The sequence below is a fragment of the Ursus arctos genome, unplaced genomic scaffold (assembly GCF_023065955.2).
Source record: "Ursus arctos isolate Adak ecotype North America unplaced genomic scaffold, UrsArc2.0 scaffold_34, whole genome shotgun sequence".
In the NCBI taxonomy this organism is placed as follows: domain Eukaryota; kingdom Metazoa; phylum Chordata; class Mammalia; order Carnivora; family Ursidae; genus Ursus; species Ursus arctos.
Genome location: NW_026623030.1, coordinates 21,264,230 through 21,290,630, shown reverse-complemented (window position 1 = coordinate 21,290,630; position 26,401 = coordinate 21,264,230). Strand labels below are relative to the sequence as shown.

At 52.4% G+C, this 26,401-nt stretch overlaps 2 protein-coding genes across 5 annotated transcripts in view; both read left to right on the top strand.

Annotated features, from left to right (window-relative positions):
* Window positions 1-5,785, top strand: part of LOC113266813 (2'-5'-oligoadenylate synthase 3) — a 45,441-nt gene extending 39,656 nt beyond the window's left edge. For 2 of the 3 annotated variants that reach the window (XM_057305988.1, XM_057305986.1), the window contains 3 exons: window positions 725-912; window positions 1,952-2,190; window positions 3,165-5,785. In XM_057305988.1, the coding sequence (XP_057161971.1) occupies window positions 725-912; window positions 1,952-2,190; window positions 3,165-3,333 (596 nt within the window). In that variant the 3' untranslated portion in view covers window positions 3,334-5,785. Of the gene's footprint in view, window positions 1-724; window positions 913-1,951; window positions 2,191-3,164 lie in introns of those variants that run through there. The other variant, XM_048221515.2, reaches the window with a different exon arrangement.
* Window positions 5,786-7,995: 2,210 nt separating this feature from the next.
* DTX1 (deltex E3 ubiquitin ligase 1) overlaps window positions 7,996-26,401 on the top strand; it is a 50,787-nt gene continuing 32,381 nt past the window's right edge. The window contains exons 1-2 of one of the 2 annotated variants that reach the window (XM_057306048.1): window positions 7,996-8,163; window positions 23,823-24,815. In XM_057306048.1, the coding sequence (XP_057162031.1) occupies window positions 24,557-24,815 (259 nt within the window). In that variant the 5' untranslated portion in view covers window positions 7,996-8,163; window positions 23,823-24,556. Of the gene's footprint in view, window positions 8,164-22,855; window positions 23,319-23,822; window positions 24,816-26,401 lie in introns of those variants that run through there. The other variant, XM_026514912.4, reaches the window with a different exon arrangement.

Below are 26,401 nucleotides of genomic sequence, written 5' to 3'. Positions count from 1 at the left end.
TTCAGGCATTTTTCAAATCCGAATCAAGAAGACTCTGATACCTTCCCTCAGAATAGTTCTTAGCGTCTCTAGAGAGGAAATAACAGCATAGAATGGGGGTCGGCTAATTTTTTTTTTTAATTTTTACTTTACTTTTGGTGAAAGGCAAGGTAGCAAGTATTTTCAGCTTTGAGGACCATACAGTTTCTGTCACAATTACTCGACTCTGCCATTGTACCCTGAAAGCAGCCATAGGCACTACATTAACAAAGGAGCATGGCAGTGTTCCAATAAAACTTTATTCGCAAAAACAGGAAGTGGGCCAGATTTGGCCTACTGTCCATAGTTAGCAAATGCCTGATCAGTGTTGTCTAAAAGGTCTTTCTGTGAGAATAGGAATGTTCTGTATCTCCTGAGAGCTTGAAATGTGGCTAGCGGGACTGGGGAACTAAATTTTTAATTGTATTTCCTCTTGGTTAATTTGAATGCAAATAACCACATTGTTTGGTGGCTACCATATCGGACAGTGAAAATCTAAATAACACTTTAATAACAGCACCTGTACTCATATAGACCATATAATTTTTTCAGATATCTCATTACTCCCAGTATCTTAGACATCATTCAAATATACCAATGGAATTCCAAGTCATTTCCCAGAATTAAATTATATTGGTCAAAAATGTTTGAAAACGGTTACTTTTATGCATAGTAAAGCATAAACTAAATATCTTCCCCCTGCTAGGTCAACTGAATTCTGGCTCCCCACCCAGCCCCAAGGTCTACGCTGAGCTCATCGATCTGTATAAATCCTCAGACGCCGAGGGGGGAGAATTTTCTACCTGTTTCACGGAGCTGCAGTGCAACTTCGTTGTTTCCCGGCCCACCAAACTGAAGGATCTAATTCGTCTGGTGAAACACTGGTACAAGCAGGTATGACAGCCCTCATTCCAGCTATCTGGAATTGTTTCTATCGTGCTCTGTGACCATGAAACCGGTTCCCATCAGGTGTTCCGTGTGCCCACACTCTCTCATGCTGGGGGCTGAGCCACTTTCAGGACTCTGTCCACTAATCTTGCGGATCTCTGTGGAGTCCCCGTCCCCAACCCCATGAAGTTGGGTGAGCTCTCGCGTACCCCCTCCCATCAAAGCTGCCGCGTGTGGCTTATTTTGCCTTTGCTCTGAGCCCCCAGAGAATTCGGCAGGAATCCAAGTGATTTGGTGAAAGGGCAGGTGAAATTGGGAATCTGTAGGCCCGCAGGTCACCAGCACGGCTTACCCGCCGCTCAGCGCCCATGCGTAGTACAAACAGATACCGTTCTTGGAGACAGGTGCAGCTACAGGCAGGACCAGGGGCTGCACTTCCTATAGTGGTTAGCCTCCCTTCACTTCCGTCACTGCCTCGCACCCCGGGGAGCTTCTGAGTATCTCCATGACAGCAGACATCCAGCCCAGCATCGCTCTTTCCTGAGATGTCTCCTTCCCGTATACAGCTCCCTGAGCTCCGTGGTTTGCAACCCAGACACAGAGAAATGGCCGTACGCCCAGCCCCAGGGTGCTCAGAGGGCTCGGGGCTACGGTGTGACCACAAGCGAGTCACTTCCCCTCCCCGAGCCTCCTCATGTCCTCATCAGAAACGTCGCCTGTGCCTGCTGGGTGGGCTTGTCGGAGGATCAGGAATGACACGTGAAACCTCTGGCCCCACAGTCAGCACACAGTGGGCGTTTTGTAAACGGTCGCTGTAGTATAACTCGAGGGAGTCCTACACAGCCGAAGCCCAACCCAGAAATCTGCTAGGTGAGCACCTGCTCAGACCTCCCGCAGACCAGTCCCATCGGCGCGGCGTCTCGTGCCTCGGTTGCCCTGCTGTGGCCCCAGTGGCCATTAATGTGTGGTCTCTGCCACGCTCTCTGAGCTCCCTGCACCTCCCGGCCTTCCACCAGCACCGTCTGACGTTCCCCTCTTCCCTCAGTGTGAAAGGAAACTGAAGCAAAAGGGGTCTCTGCCCCCAAAGTACGCCTTGGAGCTGCTCACCATCTACTCCTGGGAGCAGGGGAGTGGAGCAGAGAATTTCGACACTGCGGAAGGTTTCCGGACGGTCCTGGAGTTGATCACAAAATACCAGCAGCTCTGTGTCTTCTGGACGGTCAATTACAGCTTTGAGGATGAGACTGTGAGGAACTTCCTACTGACCCAGATCCAGAGAACCAGGTGCCCCAAGCCCTGCCCCCTCCTTTTCTTAACCTGATTCCCTCTGGTGCTAGTCCAGCGACCTGGGTTCTCCTCCCTGGGGCTGTGATTCGTTATTCCCCACGAGAAACTGAGGACAGTGGAGGGTGGGGGTGGAAAGGTGCCAACAACAGAACCTCCCATAGTCTCCGGGGAAGAAATCCTGGGAGGGGGGATGGGCAGGAGAGAATGTCGTCCAGGAGGAATAGAGAAGGAAGGACCAAGATACGGGTCCCTGGCTTGTTTCCATCTTCCTAGGTCGGAAGGAAAAGCGTAGCTTTGTCAGCAGGTCTTACAGGTGCAGAAGTCGGAAGTGTCTCCCTGAGAAATAACACTGTCATTCCTTCAAGGCCGATTCAGCCTCCAGGAGAATGAGATTTTATTAGATTTATTAGATCAGATTTTATCTACCCTTTCAGACCTGCATCCCGCAAAACCACTACCCTTCAAGATAGCGGGGAATCTTAGCGTGTCCATTCAGTGCCCCTGGCAGAGCACAAAAACAAAGGAAGCAAAAGAAAAGGAAAGAGAGGAAAGAAAAAAGAAAAAGGAAAGAAAGAGAAAGACTAGAAGAGAAGAAGGAGAGAGCAAGATACCCTGGGCTGCCTGCCATGGGCGTGGCCGATGTGACATCACAGTTGATGAAATTATGCAGCGTATTTCAGTCGACCTAACAGGAGGGAGATGTTTATATGATGCCGTCCTGTGTATGATAATGAACAGCTTTCAAAATACTATTGGCAGATACGATTGCATTCTAGAAAATCACTTTGCACTCTATCGGTACATTTGAATTACCAGCATCTAAAACATAGGACAAGTTGTTTTAGCACTAAGAGTGGAATGGGCCCCCGAGGCCCACCGAGGCCACTGGTTTTATTTTATTATTATTATTTTTTTTTCTTTTTGAGGCCACTGGTTTTAAAAAGCATGTAATGCTTCTGACTCTCCTTTAGGCCCGTGATCTTGGACCCAGCTGACCCCACCGGTGACGTGGGCGGAGGGGACCGATGGTGTTGGCATCTCCTAGCAAAAGAAGCTACCGAATGGTTGTCCTCTTTCTGCTTCAAAGATGGGACTGGATATCCTGTACGATCGTGGAAAGTGCCAGTAAGAATAATCTAAAGGCAGTGGCCTCTGGAGAGGCCCCCGTGACACACGCTGAAATCCAAGAACGTCCTCTGCTGTAGCAACTTGGAATTTATCCCGCCACAAAAAACAGATAGCCCAACTCAGGAGCTGAGAACAAAACAAAACAGGCTTTTTTTTTTTTTTTCTTCTCATGACAAGCAATCTTAAGGCAGGGGACCTGGGACTCACGCAACAGCTCTATGAGCGGCCTTTCTCCACCCAGGCACCGTGGGCACGTAGGGGTGGGCTCTTTCCTTGTGCTGGGGGTCATCCTGGGCAGGGTCGGATGCCGAACGGCATCCCTGGTCTCCGTCCCCTGGAGGCCAGTAGCGGCACTGCCATGGTGGCCATCAGAAATGTCTGCAGACGTTGCCAAACATCCCTGGGGCGTCACCGGCTCTTTCTGGCAACACGTTCTTTAGGCGTTGATTTTCGTCCTGATCACACTGCATCTCAGGCAGCAGGTTCAAGTCCTGGCAGGAGGAGCAGTGAGGGGGGAGACACTTATCCTGGGTATCTCATTGGAAGCCTCATCCAGCAAATTCTCTTACGTTTCATTGCCTAGAACGGTCATGAGGCTCCCTGTAACTTAAAAGTGACTCCAAAAGGGGGGGTATGTGGGGCGGGGGTCTTCACTGTGGATGGAGGTTGGCTCAGCTGACCGAGAGTGTGTCACACCTGTCCAAAGCTCGACCTCCCCCCGAGATACCTGTCACCAGGTACACCTGGCTGTCCCACCAGCTTCTTTCTCGACATTCTTTCAAAGCAGGTTCTCTCAGCCTCAGCAGCTACTGACATTTGGGCTGGATAATTCTTTGTCATGGGGGGTGGGGGGCTCTCCTGGACGTGGTACGGGGTTGAGCAGCACCCCAAATCTCTACCCTATAGACGCCACCCAGTCGGGACCATGAAAATGTCTCAGGACATGGCCTCATGTCCTGTGGGGAGCAACACCGCCCCCGGGGACCCGCCCAGCTCTGGAGTTCGCTTCAGTTATCCGATCTACGCTATAACCAGTACCAAAAAACTGTCCCTGGTAATACTAACCCTCTCAGATACACTTCCTTCTCCGTTTTCTCTGACTCTTTTAACCAGTGGTTTTCGCTGCTTAGGATACGTCTTATTCTGGCGCGTGTATTTCTTTCTCTCTAGACGGTGCAGACGCCAGGCAGCTGTGGCCTGGGGATGCATCCTATTGTCAATGAGATGTTCTCATTCAGAAGTCGTGGGATCCTGGAATGGTAACGCTAGAAGAGACTTCTAGAGGTCATCTGACAGCTGCCTTTTAAAGAATCCCTTCGCTGTCACCACCAGGTCCGCTGTCCTCTCCTCCTCCTCTCGCTTCTTTGGCTCCTCTCGAAATCAAGACCACCAGGTCCTTCGTAGCATCACCCTGCTGAGTGCTTGCTCGCAAGTCACCCGCCTTCCTGGACACCTGCGCTCCCGCCAGCTTCACGGGTGCCAGTGTTCTGTCAACCACTGTGTGTTTTCCAATGAGCTCCTCACTTTTCCTTCAAGCCTAAGCAGAGGGGTCTCCCTGTACCCCCAAAGGGAAGCCCTCTACCTGCCCCTTGGTTCCTACAATTCCATGATCTTGCTCTCTCACTCCTCCACCTGGCCCACGGAACCCTGTGTGCCCCTGTGGGTTGAAGGTCTCCCCGGCCAGTGGGGAGCCAACGTCTTCTTAGCCCTGTAAACTCTCCAAAGGCTTGGATTATAATTGGTGCCTCACATACATGATAGCTTATTGTCTTTTCCTCCTGAGCCTACCTTTGCCCCCCAACCATGAGGAGTGTCTTCTTGCAAAATCGCAAGGCTTTATGCTCTGGGCGTACCTTCAGAGATACTTGGATGTCTAAGTGTTTTAACCTCAAATATCCACTTAAAGTTTTATTACCACCACATAGACCACGACACCAACTGTCAGAGAATCAAGAGTATATCTAGTCTTTTCCCCACCTCCTGGCACAGAGCTTCAGAACCCCCTCGGAATGTCTCCCGTAGGAGAGTCTTCGGCGTTCCTAAGGAGCCCCTTCCAACCATCCCTGAGTTTATGCTAACGAGGTCTGGGCCCTTCGGTAAGAATGTCAAAGGAGGGATTGGCCACGCCAGCGATGCCAGGCATGTGATGAGAGGGTTGAAACTTTCAGCGCCATTCCCCCAACCTCCCAAGAGCAGAGGGGGCTGTAGACTGAGTTCAAGCACATGGCCAATGCTTTCATGAGTCATGCCTTTGCAATGAAACCCCAGTGAAGACTCTGGCTGCAAGGCTTGGAAAGCTCCCTAGTCGGTGGGCAGAGCAGTGCCTGGTGACAATGACGCATCCTCAGTCCGTGGGGAGGGGCTTCTGCGCTCGGGACTCCTGCAGCCCTCACCTCCCGTGTATCGCTTCCTCTGCCTGTTCATGCACATCCTTTGTAATAAGATGGTGATTGTACGTGTGGCATTTTCCTGAGTCCTGTGAGTCATTCTAGCAGGTTATTGAACCTAAAGGGGGGTCGTGGAAACCCAGGTCGGCGGGGGGGGGGGGGTGCAAGTAGTCTGAGGACCCCACTCGCAGCTAGCATCCGAGGGGGAGGCAGCCTTGCTGGGAACACACCCTTTCCCTGTGAGGCCTGCACTGGCTCCAGGCACCGACAGAGTGGGACTGACCTGTAGGAGCCCCAGTGGCTGTCAGGGGTCGGACTGCATCACCGCTCTTGTCCAGAGCAAGGGCAAAGGCAAGAGCCCTTGCAGAGAAAAATGACCGCTCTGCATGCGCATCGACTCAGTCTGCAACTAGATACCAGACCCTTCTAGATGCCCCCACTTGCACTAGAGACATAGACCCGAGACCGAAAGACCGTAAGACGCTGCTCCGTCCTCGCAGGGTTTAAGACGTACTTAGAGCTACACCACCTGAGCCCCTTAAATAAAAATGAGCCACTGTGCACAACCGCGTGGCCGGTGATGTGGACGTAGTGGATTAAACCTGCAACAGTGAATACAGTAAGGGACTCAGCGTCCCACAGGAAGGAAGGAACCATCCTCGTCCTTTCCTGCCCATGTCTTCTCAGCGTTCGGCAGCCATTTAAGTTCATGAAGAGCCAGGATAAGAGAGCGTTTGCAGTGACCAAGAAACACACCCCTGGTCGTCACTGGAAGGAACGAGAACACCACCCCTTTCTTCAGAAAACTGGCAACTCCCAACAGTGAAAAGGATATAACGAAGCCCAGCCTTTCTTGTACAAACTGTATTTCAGGATAAACAGACAGCTATAACTAATAAGGAAAAATCTTTTTTTTTTTTTTTACAAAAGAATTCTACTTAATATTTGTTGAAAAGGCAAAAATTAGAAACGTCGCCATTTTGCAACCCTCGCTGAAATGAATGATCAGGCAGAGACTGTGGGTGGGTGGGACCAGTACGAGATGCGGGGAGGGGGAGTTCTGTAACAGAAGGGGGCAGACCATCACCTCCCAAACCCACGGTCTGATCAGAGCATCAGGAGGAGAGGGACATGGGGTGCCTGCTGGTGGAAAGCAATATGGAAAACATTAAGTCAAAAAAAAAAAAGTGGCCATAAGAACAAAAGGAATTGAGTCAGCAAATCCCAGAGAAAATGTGGAGGCCAGACACACTTCATAGGGGAGAACATGGGAGTAAAAAGCAAGGAGAAGAAATGTGTGTGAAAGGGAAATGAGCCAAGAACGTAGCAAGAATTCAGTTAGCAGAGCTGAAGGTCAAGATCCCAGGCCCATGTCCACTCTCAGTTACCCTGGCAACAAGGCCCCCACTTACCCCAAAGGAAGTAAGCAATGATTAGAAGCAGGCAACGGCAAGCAGCCTGAGGCCCAGGAAGAGTCTGGGAAGAGTTTGAGTGGCAGATCAGGAATGAGGCCACCAATGGGAAGAACTGGCAGATAAAAGAATTATCTGGAGGCTGTCTGCTGGAGAGGTTCGGCAGAACCCCTGAACCGAGGCTTCTCCAGCCAAGTTTGGTCAAGTCAGAGCAGGTAAAATGGTACCACTCTGGTTGTTTCTTGACATCAGTGCCTGGGATGAATCTCACACAAGGAAAAGACAAAGAAAACTCACTCTCTTGTCTTTCCTGGGGCTGCCTGGAGTGGGGTGTAGACCGGGAGGGAAGCACAAGGAGCAGCATGTGAGGACTCAGTAACCCAACCCAACCTAGAGGGTTCCATCTGAGCCCCCCCCCCCCCCCCCCCGTGGCATGCACAGCTCGGATGGAGTTCCCCAGAGATGTGCTGAATCCACGCACCTTTCTCCTCCCTTTCCCTTTGTTGGGGGACCAGACTGGGAATTGCAGGGGAGAACCCCTCGTGTTCTAAGGGACAAGGCTGTGACCGAGCAGGAAGTCATCACCAGGAGCAGGGGAAAGGCTCAGTCGTCATAAGAGTGTATATGAGGCGAGGGTTATGGGGGCAGGAAAAGGGATCCTTCCCCAAGTCTTGGCCACGGTGATGGCAGAACAGTGGGAACATGAGGGAGCCCGTGAGGGACCACTGTGAGCTCCAACAGCTGGAGAGGAAATGCCACGAAACCCAAGGGAAGCCTGGGGAAGCCAGAGGGGGTGTGGCAGACAGCATCATACTCCCCCCCCCCCCAAAGAGGTCCCCGCCCTGATCCCTGGAGCCTGTGAATATGTTATCTGGCCCAGCAAAAGGGGCCCTGCAGATGGGAATGAGTAAAGGGTCTTGAGAGAGGGAGAGGAGTCTGGGTATTCACGTGGGCCCAATTGAATCACATGAGCCCTTAAAAGCCCAGAGCCTTTCCCACCCAACGATGGGGAGATTCAGCGGAAGAAGACGCGGGAGAAGGACGTGAGTGGCTGTTGCTGGCTTTGGAGATGCAGAGGGTCCCGAGTCAGGGAACGCAGGGGGGCCTCTAGAGGCTGCCAGTCACGTGGGAGAGGGACACCTCCCGTGTCCTCCTCGGCCCTCAACGCCAGATGTGGGGGGCTCCCACCCCAGGGAGGAGAGAGAGAGAGGGAGGAGGAGGGAGAGCGCCTTGCTGTCCCTGATTTCTCCTCTCTCCCGCCATTCCCAATGTAACAGGAAAACACCGGTTTTCTGACAATTGTCTGCGTGAGCTTGTCAGCCCACTTGCACCGGGCAGTTTCACATTGCCGGTCCGTATCGCAGGCCTGCCGGGTGTGCGACTCCAGGGGGTGCCATCCGCACAGAGCTGTGTCTGTCGGGCTCACACCCTCACCCCTGTTTCTCCTTCCTTCCCCTCCTTTCTCCGGCGAATCTTTCCCTGCACTCCCGCGGCCTTTGCTCTTTGCTGCCATCTTGTGGTCATTCGGAGAATTACAGTCGCCGGAGCGGGGAAGGGGGGGGAAGTCCTAAAAAGCAATTAGGTACACTTAAAGCCCCTGGAAAGTGTTAGGGGAGGGAGGTTCATTTGGAACCATGATCCAGACAATAAGGCATATTTAAGCAATCTTTTATTTCCACGTACTGTTCATTAACTACTCACTAGGAGCAGAGAAGGGAAAGGCAACCAATGGCTCTAAAACAAGCCTGGGGACACTGGAGAGGTTGCTAGTGAATTAATCCGCTGAGCAACTTCTGAAATCATTCTATGCTGTACATTTGAGTGAGAAATGGGTCTTGCAGGGCGCCTGGGCGGCTCAGTCAGTTGGGTGTCCGACTCTTGATTTTGGCTGGGGTCATGATCTCAGGGTCGTGGGATTGGCACTTGTCTTGGAGTCCACTTGAGGTTCTTTCTCTCCCTCTCCTTCTGCTCCCCCAAATAAATAAATAAATAAATAAAATCTTAAAGGAAAAAAACAAAAAAGAAGGAAATGGGTCTTTCCCCTTGACCTCGAATGTGGCAAAAAGGGATTCAAGTCTTTGAGTTTGGTTGCCTTTCTCACTTTATTTATTTTTATTTTTTTTTAAGATTTTATTTATTTATTCGACAGAGATAGAGACAGCCAGCGAGAGAGGGAACACAAGCAGGGGGAGTGGGAGAGGAAGAAGCAGGCTCATAGCAGAGGAGCCTGATGTGGGGCTCGATCCCATAACACGGGGATCACGCCCTGAGCCAAAGGCAGACGCTTAACCGCTGTGCCACCCAGGCGCCCCGCCTTTCTCACTTTAAAGAATTCCCTATTAAGAGGTTAATGCAGGAGATCCTAAAATATTAGTGGAACTGTGTTCATGGATTGGGAGGTTTAATATTGTTCAAATGACAATACTACCCAAGGCCATACACAGATTTAAAGCTATCTCTATCAAAATCCTCATGGTATTTTTTAATGGGAAAATGGGAATGGGAAATGGGAAAAACTCATCCTAAACTTCATAGGGAATTTCAAGGGACCCAGAATAGCCAAAACAATCTTGAAAAATAAGAACAAAGTTGGAGGACTCGCATTTCCCGATTTCAAAACTTGACACAAAGTTCCAGTAATCGGAACAGTGTGGTATCTGCATAAGAACAGACATACAGGCCAACAGAATAGAATTAAGAGCCCAGAAATAACCCCTCACATCAATGGTCCATTGGTTTCAGCAGGGGTGCCACCGTCCTTCTATGGAGGAGAAATCGGTCTCTCTGACACACCGCGCTGAGAAAACCAGTTGCATGTGTGCCGAGAATGAACCTGGGCCCTTACCTTACACCATATACAAAACTTAACTTAGAATTGATCCAAGACCCAAATTCTAGGAGCTACAACTACAAAGCTGTCAGAAGAAAACAGGCATGGTCTTGCACTTAGCAATGGTTTTTTAACTGTGAAACCTAAACATAGTCAACCAAAATCAAAATAGATCACTGGACTTCATTAAGATTAAAAACTATGCATCAAAAGATGCAACCAGGGAGCAAAAAAACCACCCACCGAATGGGAGAAAACATTTGCAAATCCTATCCGATAAGGGTTTCATACCCAGAATATACAAAGAACAACGACTCCACAAAAAAAGACAAAATTGCCGATTTAAAAACGGGCAAAGGACTCATAGATAAACTAATGGCTGACAAATACAGGGAAAGATGTTCCACATCATTAGGGAAATGCAAAAACGGGCCACCACTCGGCACCCAGTAGGCTGCCTGTCATTAAAAAGCCAGAGAAGACCAAGCATGGGGACGGGCGTGCAGAAGCTGGGTCCCGCGCACATTGCTGGCGGGACGGTAACACCGTACGGCTGCTGTGGAAGCACTTCGGCAATTCTCCAAAAAGTTACATGCAGAATCACCGTCTGACCCAGCAATTCCACGCCCAGGGGTACACCCAGAAGAACTGACCACAGGCCCCCCACCGAAGGCTTGTACAGAAACAGTCCTGGCAGCATGAGTCGCGGCAGCCAAAAGGTAGAAACAACCCACGAGTCCAGCAACAGACCAATGCACAAGCAGACCGTGGTCCATCCATACAATGGGCAAGTGGTCAGCCATGAAAGGAACAAAGCCCAGACCCGTGTTACATCGAGGGATGGACCTTGAAGACATCCTGCTAAGTCGGAGAAGCCAGACACGAAAGGCCAACTATTGTACGATTTCACGTATACGGAAATATTTAGAACTGGTACATCCAGAGACAGGAAGGAGATCAGAGGCTCCCAGGAGCTGGGAGGAAGGAAGAGCAGAGGGATATTGCTCAAAGGGGACAGAGTTTATGTCCGGGATGATAAAAAAGTTTTGGAGACAAACAGAGGTGTCATTATGAGGAATTAGACACTTGACTGTGGCTGACATGGTAAATCTTAGGTTGTGTTTATTTTCACCACAACAAGACAATCATAAATAAATGCACAGACAACCTGGGAGAAGACCATTTCAATGAGTCCACTAAAAACAAGATCCCAAACTGTCATAATAAATGGGGAAAGGAGGACAGGCTGGTTTGGGAAGGGATCTTGAGAGATGAGAAGAATGGAAACAAGCTGATAGGACATTTAACCTGCCTCACACTGTGTTCCAATGCATTACTAACTCTTAACATCTTGAGGCTGTGGCTTCTGTCAGATCCTAAGTACGCGGAAAGCTGCCTAGAGCCTGGACTCGGAGGAATTGTCACCTGAGTGCTGTTTGTGGCCGACCGCACCAACTCCATCATTGGCAGAGACCAGTGCAAAACGAAAATGCAAGACCCCTTGTTCAAAAAACATAGGAGTTTCAAGACTATGACATCAGAGCCTCAAACCAAGTCACTTCCAAGTGAGGGGCCCAGGCAGCCGTCCCTGTCGGTAGCCGAGAGCTAGCAGGGGCTGAGCGGGTGCTGGGGGTCCCGGGTGCTGGATGGAAGTACAGAAAACAGAAGAGGGAGGTGGGTGGTCCCAAGGTGCCAGTGGGGTCAGTGTAGCCAAGGCAGACTGAACAGGTGTAATATACTGTTCCACGCCCTTACCCCACGCTTCGCTCCGCCTCGGCCAGGCTGGGCTCAGCTCCGTGCATCTGGTCCCGGAAGGAACGAACAGAAGGTGCTGGACATCATTGGGTTCTGTATGCCTGGTGCGGAGCTCTTCCTTCACCATCTCATTTGATTTCTGCCTACGAGGTAGATACTTTCTCGCCACCCGACGGAGGGGGAAACTGAGGCTCAGAACTGCTCTCTTGCTAGGGGGCCCTGCCAGGTCTTGAGCAGGAGGCATTCTCATGCTCACGCCGAGGACCCCGCAGGAGGAAACTCGGCACTCATAGTCAGCTGAATGCCAGGGAGCCTTGTACCTTCCTCCTGCCTTTGTAGGGCTCCTGAGAGCAACGGAAGGCTCCGTGTCCTTCTTCTCCCTCCCTGCTCCCATCCTCCAAGTCTCCTGCCATAAACAGCCCAGAGAGGCCCAGTGCCAAGGCAGAAACGCCATTAGCAAACCTGATTCTAGGGGCACTGCCCGGCCCTGCTCTTTCAAAGCCACTGTGAGTCAAAATGTCCCTGCTAACGGGCAAAGCATGCCTCACTGCTCAGCTTGATTTAGAAGCCTTGGAGATTGGACGCCTCCGGGGCTGGAGCATCAAGACTGAGCCAAGTGGGCAGGAAGTGAAGGGACCCTGCTGCTGGATCTGTCTGGCCGGCGGGGAAAGAACATGACAAGCACCTGTCACCATGTACTGAGCACTCCGTTCCCCTGGGCCAAGAAATGAGAGAAGTGCCTCGTCACCCTAAACCCTCAAAACCCACTTCCGGGTTGGAAACCATGATTCCCATTTTACAAATAAGGAAACTGAGGCCCAGGGAAGCCACTTCCCAGGCCCACGGGCCCACAGCTAGTAAGGGGGCTGGTGGGATTTTACCCTGGGCAGCGCTGCCTCCCAATGTAAAGCTTTTAACCCCTTAACTATATGGACTCATGAAAACCCAGCTCTGGGGGGCTAACGAACCATCGTGGATCTCAGCTTGCACCGAGGAAAGCTTCCAATGGCCACCAGTAATCAAAACAAGAGATTCCTTTTCAGCGGTAAGAAATCTACTTCCCGCTAAGCTGCCAACCCAGGCTGCAGCCCCCATTCAACGTGGGGCAGGCGACCCCCTCTCAGCTGTAATGGCCCAGGCCCCAGAGGAGGGCCCTCACCCATGGGGACTCACCAATCCCACCCAAAAGCCTGGCAGACTCCCTAGCTGCAGCTCCCAGAGCCCCCCGCCAACGAACCCAGCCATCAGGTGTTGGTTAAAATGAAGATTCCAGCCTAACTACCATCACGATTGGAAAGTAGCGATGAGTAAAAGCCGTACTTTATGAGAGAGCTGCAACAAGGGAAACGTGACATAACGGGTCTGTGATCTCTCCTGATGCCACGGGCCTGAGAACACGCTACACGGTGCTTTGTCGCCTACATCCGTAGCAGAAGGACATCCTACAATGCAGTTAAAGGTTAATGAGAATAAAGATATTGTTTTTTCCCCGTCCAAGTTTAAGGGGTCAATAACCCGGTTTGCAGGGTCTCCAGATCCACCAAATCCTCACTGCATCGCCCCGCTTCCGCCCCACCCTTCTTCTCCAGACTAACCCCACATTCCATTTCCCACCCTGAATGTTGAGACCTATGTCCCCTACAAGGTTTTTCTGCGGCCACTCCCAGGACCATCATGGACAAGTTCTTGTTCAAGATTATCCCTCGAAGCCAGCACCTGGCCGGCAGGACTTCTGACCTCCAGAGCCATAAGATTGTAAGTCTGTGTTGCTCGAAGCCACTCGGTTTGTGGTCCTTCCTGTGTGCAGCCACGGGAAGCTCATACAGTGACCTTGCCCACGGCCTTTTGGCTTTGTGGGCCTCTGATCCCTCATCTATACAATGAGGAGAATGATGTCAGTCTCCCCCACTTGTGGGGAGATTTAACCAAGATAATAAATATAAAAAGGCTTGGAAAGTGTCCTATAAATGAGGACTGGATTTTTCGGTCCATTTCAGTGTATCCTTGACCACCTCTCTTTCTGGCTGTTAGCTTTGAGGCCAAAAGCTCCTCCTCGTCTCTCCTTCCGCCCCCTCTCTTCCATGCTCGGGAAATCTCCTGATGTGTCTTCCGTGGTCTCCCCCTGCAGATTCAGCTTCTAGATGAAGAGCAGGTGGCCGGCCAGGGGTCAGTGGGTTGGCCAGAGCTCAGGCTGGGTGGCTGGGAGACAGAATCAGACAGTCACAGCAGAGAGGACAACAGCTGGGGGCAGCCACGTCCTTGTCTGCCGCTGGGCTGCCCTGTCTCCCTGACCAGGTAGAGTCCCTCAGATAGCCTGTTAACCACCAAGGGCACTGGGCAAGCCATGACAACTAATCCCGCTAAGGAGACTCAAGCTTGCTCTCGACACGCTTGTCTTCCGTGGGGGGACTCCTTCCTGCCTTTACCAAAATCCATTCGTCATGCATTCAGTCTCCAGACAAATGCTGGAGTTGGCAGCATCGAGGACATGCCAGCACGATTGGTTGCCCGCCCAGCAGCCACTCCGCCCTTCTTCCTTGCTCCCAAAACCGTCCACCCAGTTCCAGGGGATGGACCTTGATTGGGCTAAGCCAATCCTGGCGTCCTCCGGCCTCCTGCCAGTGACTGGTCTAGAGGTGGGCATGTGAGCCCGGTCTGGCCAATCAAACCTAAAGAGAAGACTAAGGGATTCTGGGAACACTGTCTTCCTGTTAACAGAGAGATGAGCAACGAAAAGAGGATTTTTATCTTCTTTCTCCCCTCCTGCTCTGGACACTGTTGTCTGAGATTGGTGATTTCTAGAGCTTCAGCCTCCATCTTGTGACTTTGAAGTGACCATGCTAAGTCTGAAAGAGCGACATGTCTAGGAAGGAAAAGCTGAAGGGTGGAAGCTGGAGTGGTTAATTTTCTGTGTTGCCTTAGCTAGGCTACGATGCCCAGATGTCTGGTCAACCGCCAGGCTAGATGTTGCTGTGAAGGCGTTTTTAGATGTGATTAGCATTGAAATCAGTAGACTGATTAAGCGGATTACCCTCTATAATGACGGTGGGCCTCATCCAATCAGTTGAAGGGGAGAAGAGGAAAGAGGGGAGGAAGGGCGAGAAAGCAAGTATGGTAAAAATGTTAACATTTAAAGAATCTGGGTGGAGGGTATACAAGAATTTATTATATTCTTCTCAACTTCGCTATATGCCCCAAATGAATTTAAAATAAAAATTTAAATCAAGAAAAGGCAGTGGGAAGGGAGCCAGGTTCAAACTTGTTTTATCTCATGTAATGCCTGGGCTTTCCTTGGGAACCTGGAGTCAGAGTACCAGCTTCTGGATGCCCAGAAGCCAGCTTGGGTCAGTTACGGTCCCTCTCATACAAAACCAGTGTCTCCTGGGGCTCTGAGTGGCTCAGGTGGTTAAGTGTCTGCCTTCAGCTCAGGTCATGATCCCAGGGTCCTGGGATCGAGCCCCGCGTCGGGCTACCTGCTCAGTGAGAAAGTCTGCTTGTCTCTCTCCCTCTGCCCTTCTCCACCTCACCCTCCGCTCCTGTGTGCTCTCTCTCTCGCTCTCATAAACAGCATCTTTAAAAAAAAACCAAAACAGTTCCTCCCTGAAGCTGTGAGTGTTAATCCCACCGAGCCATGGGAGTCTTTTCCCACCTGTACAGCACCACGTACACACCAGGCGGGTTATGATGGCGATGTTTTTATAGCAGCAGGTACTCCCTCCCTCATGTTGACTTGGGGAGAATTTGGATTTTCGTAGGCGAGACTTGCTTGACTCTACGTGTACTCCTCTCACAGCAGAATAGGACACTAGTTTCAAATCTGGACTGTCCTGTTTAGTGGCCATATGACCTTGGGCGGGCACTTGAGTTTTCTGTGCCTCAGTTTCCTTATCTGGAAAAGGAAAATAGTAACAGCACACCTCTCATAAGAGTGTTTGTGAAGGTAGATGGCAGCGCCTGGCACAGGAATGATGCTCTGTAGCCACCAGCGGTCATTGTCACTCACTGGCACAATCCTCTGTCTTGCATCTGCCGGCCGATGACACTAAGTTAGGGACTGGTCCCTTCCAACCTCCATGTCGTCATCTGTACATGCGGACAGTGCTACAGGGAGGATTAGATCGTGACAAGCATGGGACACGCTTAGCCCGGTGCTGGGCACACAGTAAGCCCTCACTGAAGGACCAGGGGGAGAAAATGACCTGCAACATGCATTAGGACAGCCAAATAAATAACAAGTATTGCTGTTGAGGCTGCAGAGAAATCGGGACCTCTGTGCACCGTTGGTGGGACAGTCGTGTCACTGCTGTGGGAAACAGCATGGCAGTTCCCCGAAAAATTAAAGACTGAGATGAGGGTGCCAGCGAGGCCAGGTTCTGCTGAGGGGTCTCTCTCCCTGGCTTTGCAGGCGGCCACCTGCTCACTGTGTGCTGGCATGTTCTCCCCTCCGCGTGAAGACAGAGGAGGAAAGATCAAGAACTCTGTTTCTTCCTCTTTGTATAGGGATGAGGATCCCACCCCAATGACCTCATTTGACCTTAACCGCCTCCTTTTGGGGTCCGCCATGGCTCCAAATACATGCTCAGTGGGGCTTAGAGCTTCAACACGTGAACTGCAGAGAGCGGGCGTGATCCAGCCATCGCACGGATAAACGATCCAGCAATCCCACTTCTGGGTTGATATTGGGAAGACTTGAAAGCAGGGTTTCAAAGAGATTTTTGCACACGCACCTTCAGAGCGGCATTATTCACAACGGCCAAAAGGGAGAAACGACCCCAGTGTTCATCCACGGATGAATGGAGAAACCAAATGTGGTGTATGCATACCATGGAACCTTCTCCAGCCTTAAGGAAGGAAGCTCTAACACAGGCTCCAATGTGGATGAGCCTTGAGGACATTATGCTAAGTGATAAAAAGCCCGTCACAAAAGGACAAATACTGTATAATTCCATTTATATGCAGTATCTAGAGTAATTAAAGCCATAGAGACAGGAAGTAGAATGGGGGTTGCCAGGGGCGGGACCGGGAAGGAGGGGAGATAGTGGGAATTGGGGGGTTGTTTAATGGGCGCAGAGTTTCAGTTTTGCAAGATGGGTAAGTTCTGGGGGTTGGTTGCAGAACAGTGTGAATATACTGAAACCCTACTAAACTGTACACTTAAAAATAATTAAGGTTATAAATTTTATGGTATGCATTTTTACCACAATGAAAAGAAATTGGAAATAGATACAAATTCATTACCTGCAAATCTTGCCAGCATTAGAGCAATGGCCCTAAAATGGGCCACCAGGGGGCGTTGTGTACCCATTCCCGGTTCATTCACAGCCTCCCCCATTCTCCCCCACAGCAGGAGCTGGTGGTTTCTAGAGGGGGCAAAAAGCACTAGGGTCCTGGAAATAGAGCTCTTTCTTACCCACTCCTTCGCCTGGGTGGACCAACCCCAGAGCTGCACCGCACTCTGGCCACAAATCCCTCATCCTTGACTCTGACCCTCGTCTTTCTCGGGGTGGCTTCCCTCTGTGCTGGAGACACAGGGACTTCTGGATGAAGTGCCCCCTCCCTGCCTAGCTGCCTGCAGGCTTCCAGACTACCCAGGGGCTGGAGAAGGGGAAAGGTGACCAGGAGTCACCTGCCCCAGGACACCCAAAGATGAGAGGACACCACAAGGGAAATGGGTCAGAGACCTCTTATTCCAGGCACAAAAGCCTCAAGGTCACCCAGACCTGAGGTTTTTCCAGCTCAGCTGCTCATTCCCTCCCTGGGCCCCAGACTCCTTATCTGTACAATCTGGAATAACACTTGGGAGGATTGAAAAACTTAGTAACATCCCTGATGCCTAGAAAACATTCAGCAAATGAGCAAATTACCATCCCACACCCTGTATTTGGTGCCCGCCTGGTGTCCTCCCGCCTCCTTGTGGGTTTCCACCGGACAGCATCCACTGTCCAGTTAAGAAACCTCTCCTGAAAACACTCAAGCCCTGATTTTCTTTCTTTTTTTTTTTTAATATTTTATTTATTTATTTGACAGAGAGAGAGAGAGACAGCCAGCAAGAGAGGGAACACAAGCAGGGGGAGTGGGAGAGGAAGAAGCAGGCTCCCAGCGGAGAAGCCTGATGTGGCGCTCGATCCCAGGACTCTGGGATCACGCCCTGAGCCAAAGGCCGACGCTTAACGCTTAACGACTGAGCCACCCAGGCGCCCCTCAAGCCCTGATTCTCTAGACGTTTAACCAGTGATTTACCTGGTAGGGTTGCAAGTAACAGAAACCCAGTTAAACCACCTCAGGGAAACTAAAGGGTCTCATGAAATCCAAGAAAACATTGAGCAGCAAATAGCTGAGCAGAGCAGACTCAGGATCTGGGCTCATTGGAGAACCCTAGAAAGTCCTTCCTGTTCTCCCTCCATCTCTCTCTCTCTCTCTCTCCTTCCTTCAGCCTTCTTTATGCCCTCCATGCAGGTCATCCCCAGAACATACCTGCACTCACTCCTTCCAGCCCATGGACTCCACTGCCATTCCTAGGGCATGACAAGCACACTCCCACCTCAGGGCCTTTGCACCTGCTATGCCCTTTGCCTAGGATTCCCTTCCCTAGATCTCTGCCATGGTTAACTACCTCCCTCCTCCAAGTCTTGGCTCAGATGTCACCTCAGTGACTCCTTCCTTAAACAACAGGTTGAAAATTGCCCCTCACCCCCACCGTAGCACGCTCTAGATTCCTCCTTTGCTTGCCTGCTTTTTTCCTTTAACCGTGGTTCGCACACACACAAATTAATCGTAATCCTTGCATCATAACCCACTCTCATCAGCTTTTAATGAGCCATTTCAACAATGTAACACCCAGAACACCACCACCCTAAACAGAAACTAGAATCTCGATAATAACCTACATCTGACCATATGTTTCCCCCCCTCATCCCAGCATCACATTCCCCCACCATAATCATCACCCCTATTTATTCTTCCCTCGTTTCCTTTTTACAATTTATTACTGCATTATGTGTGTGCGATTTGAGTGGCTCTTAACTTTATAAAAAGGGAACCACATGTCTGTAATGGGACACTTTCCACTGGCTGTTCTATGCCAGAGATCCGTCCGTCTTGTGATGTGTGGCCGTAGTCCTTCATTGTGACCGCCGTGTAATACTTCATCGTGAGAATTCGTTCATCTGCTTTCCCATACGCGGGCACTTGGAGGCTTCTCCATCTGGGGCCACTGCAAAGAGAAGCCTTGTGAATATTCTGCCACGTGACTCATGTGGAGGCCGGGCAAGAGTTTCTGCAGGGTTCACACTGTGGAGGAGAATGTGGGCCCGTGTTCATGGTGCGCACGATGTCTTCTATTTTGTCTTTAAAAGATGAAACCAGACTGCTTCCAGACACGGTTGCGTCCCCACCGGCAATGCGAAGAGGGCTTCATTTTTCCCCGGAGCACATGGGCACTTTACGATATACCGTGTATTTTCCTTGAGTATTTGTTTACTCTCTTTCTGCATCCCCACCCCCGTGTCAGCAGGGCTGGGATTTTTGTCTCTTTGTTCGCCATTCTATCTCCGGTGCCTGGAACAGAGTCTGGCACGTAGTACGAGCTCAATAAACATTTTCCGATGGAATGACCGGAAGGATGGCCCGACACAAGACCCGAGAGCTCATATTAAGTATCACTGGATTATTATTATTCGTTTCCCGCAGATACACAGATTCATCTCTCAATTTCAATTCCCCCCAGTCCAGGGAAAGGATCATTGGCCCAAACTACTGATGCCTGGACCCCCAGGCCACCTCAATCAGAGCTTCTGAGGGAGCTTCCCCTTCCGTAACCCCCTATGGCCCTTCAGATAAAAATCCCCCAACCATGCCGGGACTTAGAAGACCCTACCCAGCGACCCTGCCACTTCATCTTACCCCCTGCTCACCCCTGTTGCTCTAAAAAACACATTGCAACCCACCCACACTAAGCTCTTTCACACCTCTGGGCCTTTGCACCTCCGTGTCCCCTCTGCCCCCCCCCCCCACTAACCACATTAAGACTCTGAATCCTTCAGAGGGTAGCTGAAATGTCACGTCCCCTGAGAAGCCCTCCCTGGCTCCTGAGACCCGGTAGGACCCCTGTTAGAGAGCCTCACGATCCCCTGAACTTCCCCTTCATGGCTCTTGTAAAATTTTCTGATCCCACTTGGGATGATTCTTTGATTCATGTCTCACCGTCGCACTAGACTCAGACTTAGGAGAGCAGGGATCAATTCGCCTGTGTCTCAGCACGTAGCCCAGTGCCTGGCACAGAGGCAGGGGCAAATATTTTTGGACAGATGGATGGACAGATAAATGAGTGGATAGATGGAGGGAGGGAGAGGGAGATAAGAGGATGGAAAGAAGGAAGAGAGGGAGGGAGGGAATGAGGGGAGAATACTCTCATGGATGGCTGTATAATGATGGAGGGCTTGAAGGGTGGCTGGATGGGTGGATCGATGCGCGAATGGATGAGTAGATGATGGACAGAACAAAAGCTGAGTCGATCTCTTTCTGCCATCTTCCCATGCCGCCAGAATGGTGCCCACGAGCATCCTAGCTGATGCTCTCAAGACCACCAGCAAGGCTAAGCTGAAAGGCAATCTACAAGTTCCTTTCCGTTATGTTCCAGAGTCATCATCTGGTCCGTAGCCGGGATGGTGGAGCGTGGTTATGTAGGAGAATTTGAAATTCTTGTTATCACAGAACGAGGACATCGCTGTGAACCTCGCATGCAGGTTAACTAAGTGTGATCAGCCTGAAATGTGATGTGTAACTCAAAGATCCAGAAAAGGGGCAGAGTCCTCTCCTCCGGCTCATTGGTTTGATTTCACTGTGCTGACAATCTCAGCTAGAATCGCAGCCGCGAGGAGGCAAGATGAAAACACACAGAGAGGGGCGCCTGGGTGGCACAGTCGTTAGGCGTCTGCCTTCGGCTCAGGGCGTGATCCCGGCGTTGTGGGATCGAGCCCCACATCAGGCTCCTCCACTGGGAGCCTGCTTCTTCCTCTCCCACTCCCTCTGCTTGTGTTCCCTCTCTTGCTGGTTGTCTCTATCTCTGTCAACTAAATAAATAAAATCTTTAAAAAAAAAAAAAAAAGAAAGAAAACACACAGAAGAGAAAATCCGGGTAGTCTTTTTCTAGGGAGGAAATGCATACAAACGGATTTTATTTTATATAATAGAGTTTGTGATTGATCGCTTTTATTCTTCGGCTTCTCCACTGGTGTCGGAGCCATCTCCCTAGTGGCTGGTGGACTCCGTAAAGGCCAAATTCCTTTCCCCTCCTTGAAATCCCTTTCGCCCATGGCTCCCTGGGCTCCAGGCTTTTGCACTTTCAGATTTTCCACAGCCCAGTGGAGAGGGGCCGTTAGCGCCATGCCGCACCAGAGCCTCACCTGGATGCCATTCGTTATTCACTCTATAAACACAGAGGCAACATGGTGCTGTGGGAGTTGCGAAAGGGTCTGGGATTCAAACCCCAACTCTGCTACGTACTCCCTGTGGGAACTTGGGCAAATCACTTAACCTCTTTGAGCTTTGGGAGGTTCCCCCCCCCCATCTGTAAAATGAGGACAATATTCCCCACCTTGTGGAGCAATTGTGAAGAGTAGTATTATGTAAGTGCCTGGCACATAATAGGTACCCAATAAATGATAACCACACCACACGAGACGAATAAGACACAGTCCCTCATCTCATGGATGTTTCACTCTAGCGGGGACAGCACTGAGGTGGCCAATTGTGATACAGGCTGTCACATCAAGGTATGGATGAAGGAACATAGAGGAAGATGGCAATGAGTTCAGGGAAGGCTTCCTGGAGGAAGTGGCATTCAGTCAGACCTTGAATCTCATTATACAGTCCAGAGTCATGGGTTCTTCTAACTGGCTGCTAAATTTCCATGTGACCTTGAATCAGTCATTTCCCCACCCTGGGGTCCCCAAATCTCCTTCTGTAGCATAAGGTTCATAAGCATTAGCTCTGAATCTTTTGAGTCACAGGCTCTTTTGAAAAGAATCTCTGAAAGCCAGAGCCCTTCTCAGAAAAAATGCAGACACTTAAGTTTGTCTGTAAGGGGGGAGGGGTCCCTCATGGACCCCGTAGAGCCAGCCTAGACTGAATCCCAGAGTTCAGTGATCTTGTTGGATCGCTACCACTGCAGAGCTGGCCCCATCCACACACAGAGCCTCTGTCTGTGGTCTGCGGAAGCCACAAGCAAGCAGAATCACTGACTCAATCTGGGAAAGCCCATCAGGCACTGGGCTGCAGGACAGAGCAGGGGCCCGGGGAGGGGAGGTCACTCCAGCTGGCTGGGGACCCGGAGTTTGGTTCTGGGAAAGCGCCCCTGACCGGTCCTCCCCTGACCTCACCTAATTTATCAGCATCTGCCCTGGGGAGGAAGAGGAGCGTGGGCCACTCTGGGCAGGCTCCCAAACAGGCCGCTGACCCCTGTCTGTTGCCCAGGCTGGAGTTCCCGGACGCATCCTTCATCTTTCCTAATCTAAACACCCGCAGGCCTCGGGGGTTCCATCCCCCTCCCAGCTAAAGTGTGTGCTCAGCTGCATCCATTCTGCCAGAGGAGGGAGAGCGGGCCATCTCATTAACACCGGAGCTGCTGCCATCACCTGCCTCCCTTTCCATCCAGCCAACACGCACCCAGCATTTAGTAAGCACCTGTTGTTTACAGGCATCTGTGAATGAGATGAAGGGTCTCACCTTACCTTCCTCCAAGGTCTCTGCCTCCTGGCCTAGGTCCCCTAAACTCCCCTCAGGGACAAGATGCTGTTGCTATCCCACTCACCTGGAGCAGGTGGGTACTTTGGGGAAGTAGGCTCTGAACTGGCTAATTCGGTGCTGGGAGGAGAATCAGCTCTGGGTTGGTGTCTGGGCACTGCTCTAACCTGCTGTGTGATCCTGGCAGTTTCTTACCCTCTCTGGGCCTCAGTCTTCCCACATTTCATGATTCCATTTGGCTCTGAAATGGGCCTTGCTAGCCCCTCCCCCAGAATAGTAGAAGAAGAGAAAGCTACCCTAGAGTGCTCGAAAATCTTCCTTTGGGCAGTCTCTGGATCATAGTCATTCATTCAAGCATTTATTGAGCACCTATTGGGTTCCAGGCCCTGGGACTAAGGCAAATGGAATGTGAAGACGACTAGGATTCAAGCAGGCGACCCATGGACACCTCACTCCAAGCCTGGCTTCCTGCATGGGGTCAGGAGACCTCCTGGGGTCCCATATGGGCCTAGCCGAGGATTTGGGGCGCCCGGGGGACTCGCGTGTCAGTGCCGGCGGCGCTCTGGGCCACGGTCTGTCTCCTCCCCTTCCTCCTTCTCCGCCCCCTCCGCCGCCCCTCCCCGGAGCGCGGCCCCGGCCTCCTCCCACCCGCGGGATCCCGGCATCCAGAGCCGGCGCGTGCGTCCGTCGGTCGGCGGGGCAGTCTGTCCGCGCGCGGAAAGCCCAGCGCCCCGGCGTGCGGCGGCCGCGGGGCCTGGGAGGGAAAGGGCGCGGAGGCGGGACCGCGGCTCCCTCCCACTCCGGGGGGAGCCCAGAAGGCGGCGGTGCTGAAGCGCCAGCGGAGAAGGAGGCAGCACAGCGGAGAAGGCGGTGAGAGCGCGGGGTGCTTAGGGACCCCACCCCCGGCTCCTGCGGAGGGTCGGCGCGCGCTTGGGGGAGGTCTGGGCTTGGGAAGGGGGGCTGGTACCCGCAGGGCGGGAGGCAGCGACGATCCAGCTCCCGGCTTCGCCTCCTCGGTGACGCGACCCCCGAGGGGCCCTGGGCCGCGCCTGCAGCGCCGCGCATCCTCGCACATCCCCGCGCATCCCCGCGCACCCTGCATCCCGGCCAGGGCGCGGGCCCCGGGGGAGGGGAGCGCTCGCGGAGCTGAGGAGGGGGCGCCGCAGGCGAGGAGCCTCGGAAAATCGCGCCCCTGGCCCCAGCCCTCCCTTCAGGCCTGCCCCAAGGGAACGCGGGCAGCGACCCCCTTAAGCCCCCCTCGCTGGCCCCCCCATCGGTTCCCCATTGTTCTCAACCGATCGCTCTCCCGGGAAGGGGGAGGGGGTACACCGCTCTCCTCTTAAAGGGCCCTCTCCCCTTCTTGTCTCCCGGCAGGTCGCGAGCACGAGTGGGGTGGGGCGTGCCCACGGGCCCCCGCCCCCCTCGTCCCCTCCGCCCAGCTCCGGAGCCGCAGCCCGGCCGGCGGGCCAGGGGTACGCGGCGCACCCTCCCCAGTGCGTTCTTCAGCCACCCAGGCCTACCAGGACGCCGTGTGGAGCAGGAATTAGGGAGACTGGGACGCCCCCTTCGGCAGGCGCCGTCGGAGGGGCGGACCCGAGACCAGGCGAGCAGCCCCACTGGACCCAGGCGCAGGGTCTGGGACGCAGTTGGGAACGCAGAGGGCCGTCCGGACGCCGCAGAGCCAGCAGCAGCCTGGCCCGGGCCTCCTGGGTGACAGGCCCTGCGTGGCCGGCTGGGAAGAAGTGACTGGAGACCAGCAGGGAAGAGACTGGACCTAGAGTAGGGGCGGCTGCCTCACTCCCTTTCCTGAGCCGAGGGAGCCAAGGAATTTAGAATCGCTTTCCCCATCACAAAAAAGACACTTGCTTTCCAGAGCGGCACCTTTATCTGAGACAGCGGGGGGAAGGGGTCCTCGGAGCCTGGAGCAGCACCCCACACTCCTTTCACCGGGGCCTCTGGGCCTCAGAGAGGCCCCGAGTTAGAAAGGAGGCCGGTTGGCTCTTGCTGCCCCCCCTGGGGAGAGAGGAAGTTCCCTGCCTGCCCCCAAGCCCAGGAGGAGCTGGGCCCGTCCCAGTGGGGTCCTGGCCCCTGAGGCTGCAGCAGCGGCCATGTCAAGGCCAGGCCAGGGTGTGATGATGCCGGTGAACGGGCTGGGCTTCCCACCGCAGAATGTGGCCCGGGTGGTGGTGTGGGAGTGGCTAAATGAGCACAGCCGCTGGCGGCCTTACACGGCCACCGTGTGCCACCACATCGAGAACGTGCTCAAGGAGGACGCCCGCGGTTCCGTGGTCCTGGGGCAGGTGGACGCCCAGCTGGTGCCCTACATCATCGACCTGCAGTCCATGCACCAGTTTCGCCAGGACACAGGTGAGCACACGGCCCCCACCCCACCTGTCCAGCCAGGAGGAGACTGAGACAGCACTGCCATCACCACCTTCGTGGTGGGAGGCTAGGATCCCGGCAGCCTCCCCGAGGAGGGGAGACTGAAACTGCTGGAAGGCTGGTCTGCTGATCCAAAAAAGGGACAGCCTAGCCTGGTCCAGCTGAAGACTTGGGTTCCAGTCCAGCCTCACGTATTAGTTGTAGGGCCTTGGGCGAGTCACATCACCTCTCTTAGCCTCAGCTTCCTCATCTGTAAAACTGGTGGATCAATGTTTCCCACAGCTGTGTGAGGATTAAATAAAATTGTGCTCACCGAGCACAGGACCGAGAAAAGCATCAGCACCCAGGAAGAGGGCTTTCCATGTGCTTCCTCACTTGATCCTTTTCCAAAGGTCACAGACACTAAGTCTTATCGTATAATTATTATGATTATTATATAGTCCCATTTTACAGATAAAGAAACTGAGTCTCATAGAAACTGAGTGATTTAAACTCGGAGCTGGGATTTAGCCCAGGTGATTGAATTCCAGAGCCAATGCTCTTGACCTGGTTTCCTGCACTGGCTCCAGGTGCTGGTGGCATTGGGACGGTGTGATGGGGGGAGGGGTGGTGGTGCTGATGGTGGGGGTGGGGTGGCAATGATGGAGACTGTTGGTGGTGTTGCCAATGGTAGTGTTGACTGTGGAATTGGTGGTGATGGCATTGATGGTAGTGTTGGTGGTTGTCTTGGGGGGGATTGTGATGGGGCAGTAATGACGGAGAGAATGAGGTTGGTGGCGGTCTTGGTGGCTGTGTGATAGGTGATGATGGTGATAAAGATGGTGAGGTCCACTCTCAGCATTCATGTTCTGGAAACGTGCCATCGCTGTGGAGATCTCTCTGAGTCATTGTTGCTTGGTGGTCTCTGACAAGCTTGGGGGGCAGTGGGGGATGGCGAGTGCCTGCCTCAAGCAAGCTGCCAAAGAACCCTTGGCATGTTTGACCCCAAGGACCAGCTGACGGAGGTTTGCAAATCCCTGGTTGACAGAACTGCACGTAACAGCCTTGGAGATAGTGGGACCCTTCCCTGCTCTCTAGAACCGTACAGTACGGTAGCCACCAACTACGTGTGGCTATTTATTTATTTATTTTTAAAAGATTTTATTTATTTACCTGACAGAGAGAGAGACAGCCAGCGAGAGAGGGAACACAAGCAGGGGGAGTGGGAGAGGAAGAAGCAGGCTCATAGTGAGGAACCTGATGTGGGGCTCGATCCCATAACGCCGGGATCACGCCCTGAGCTGAAGGCAGATGCTTAATGACTGAGCCACCCAGGCGCCCCTACATGTGACTATTTAAATTCACATTGATTAAAATTAAATAAGCTTTAAGATTCAGCCCCTCAGTCCCATTAGCCCCATTTCAAGTGCTCAACAGCCACGTGTGTCTCATGGCTACCATATTGGACAGCATGATCCAAACATTGCCATTATCACAGAAAGCTCTAGTGGATAGCTATGCTCTAGAACATTGCTTGGTGCCTACAGTGTGGTCACCAAGTGTGGAAACACAGATGAATTCATAATACGTGG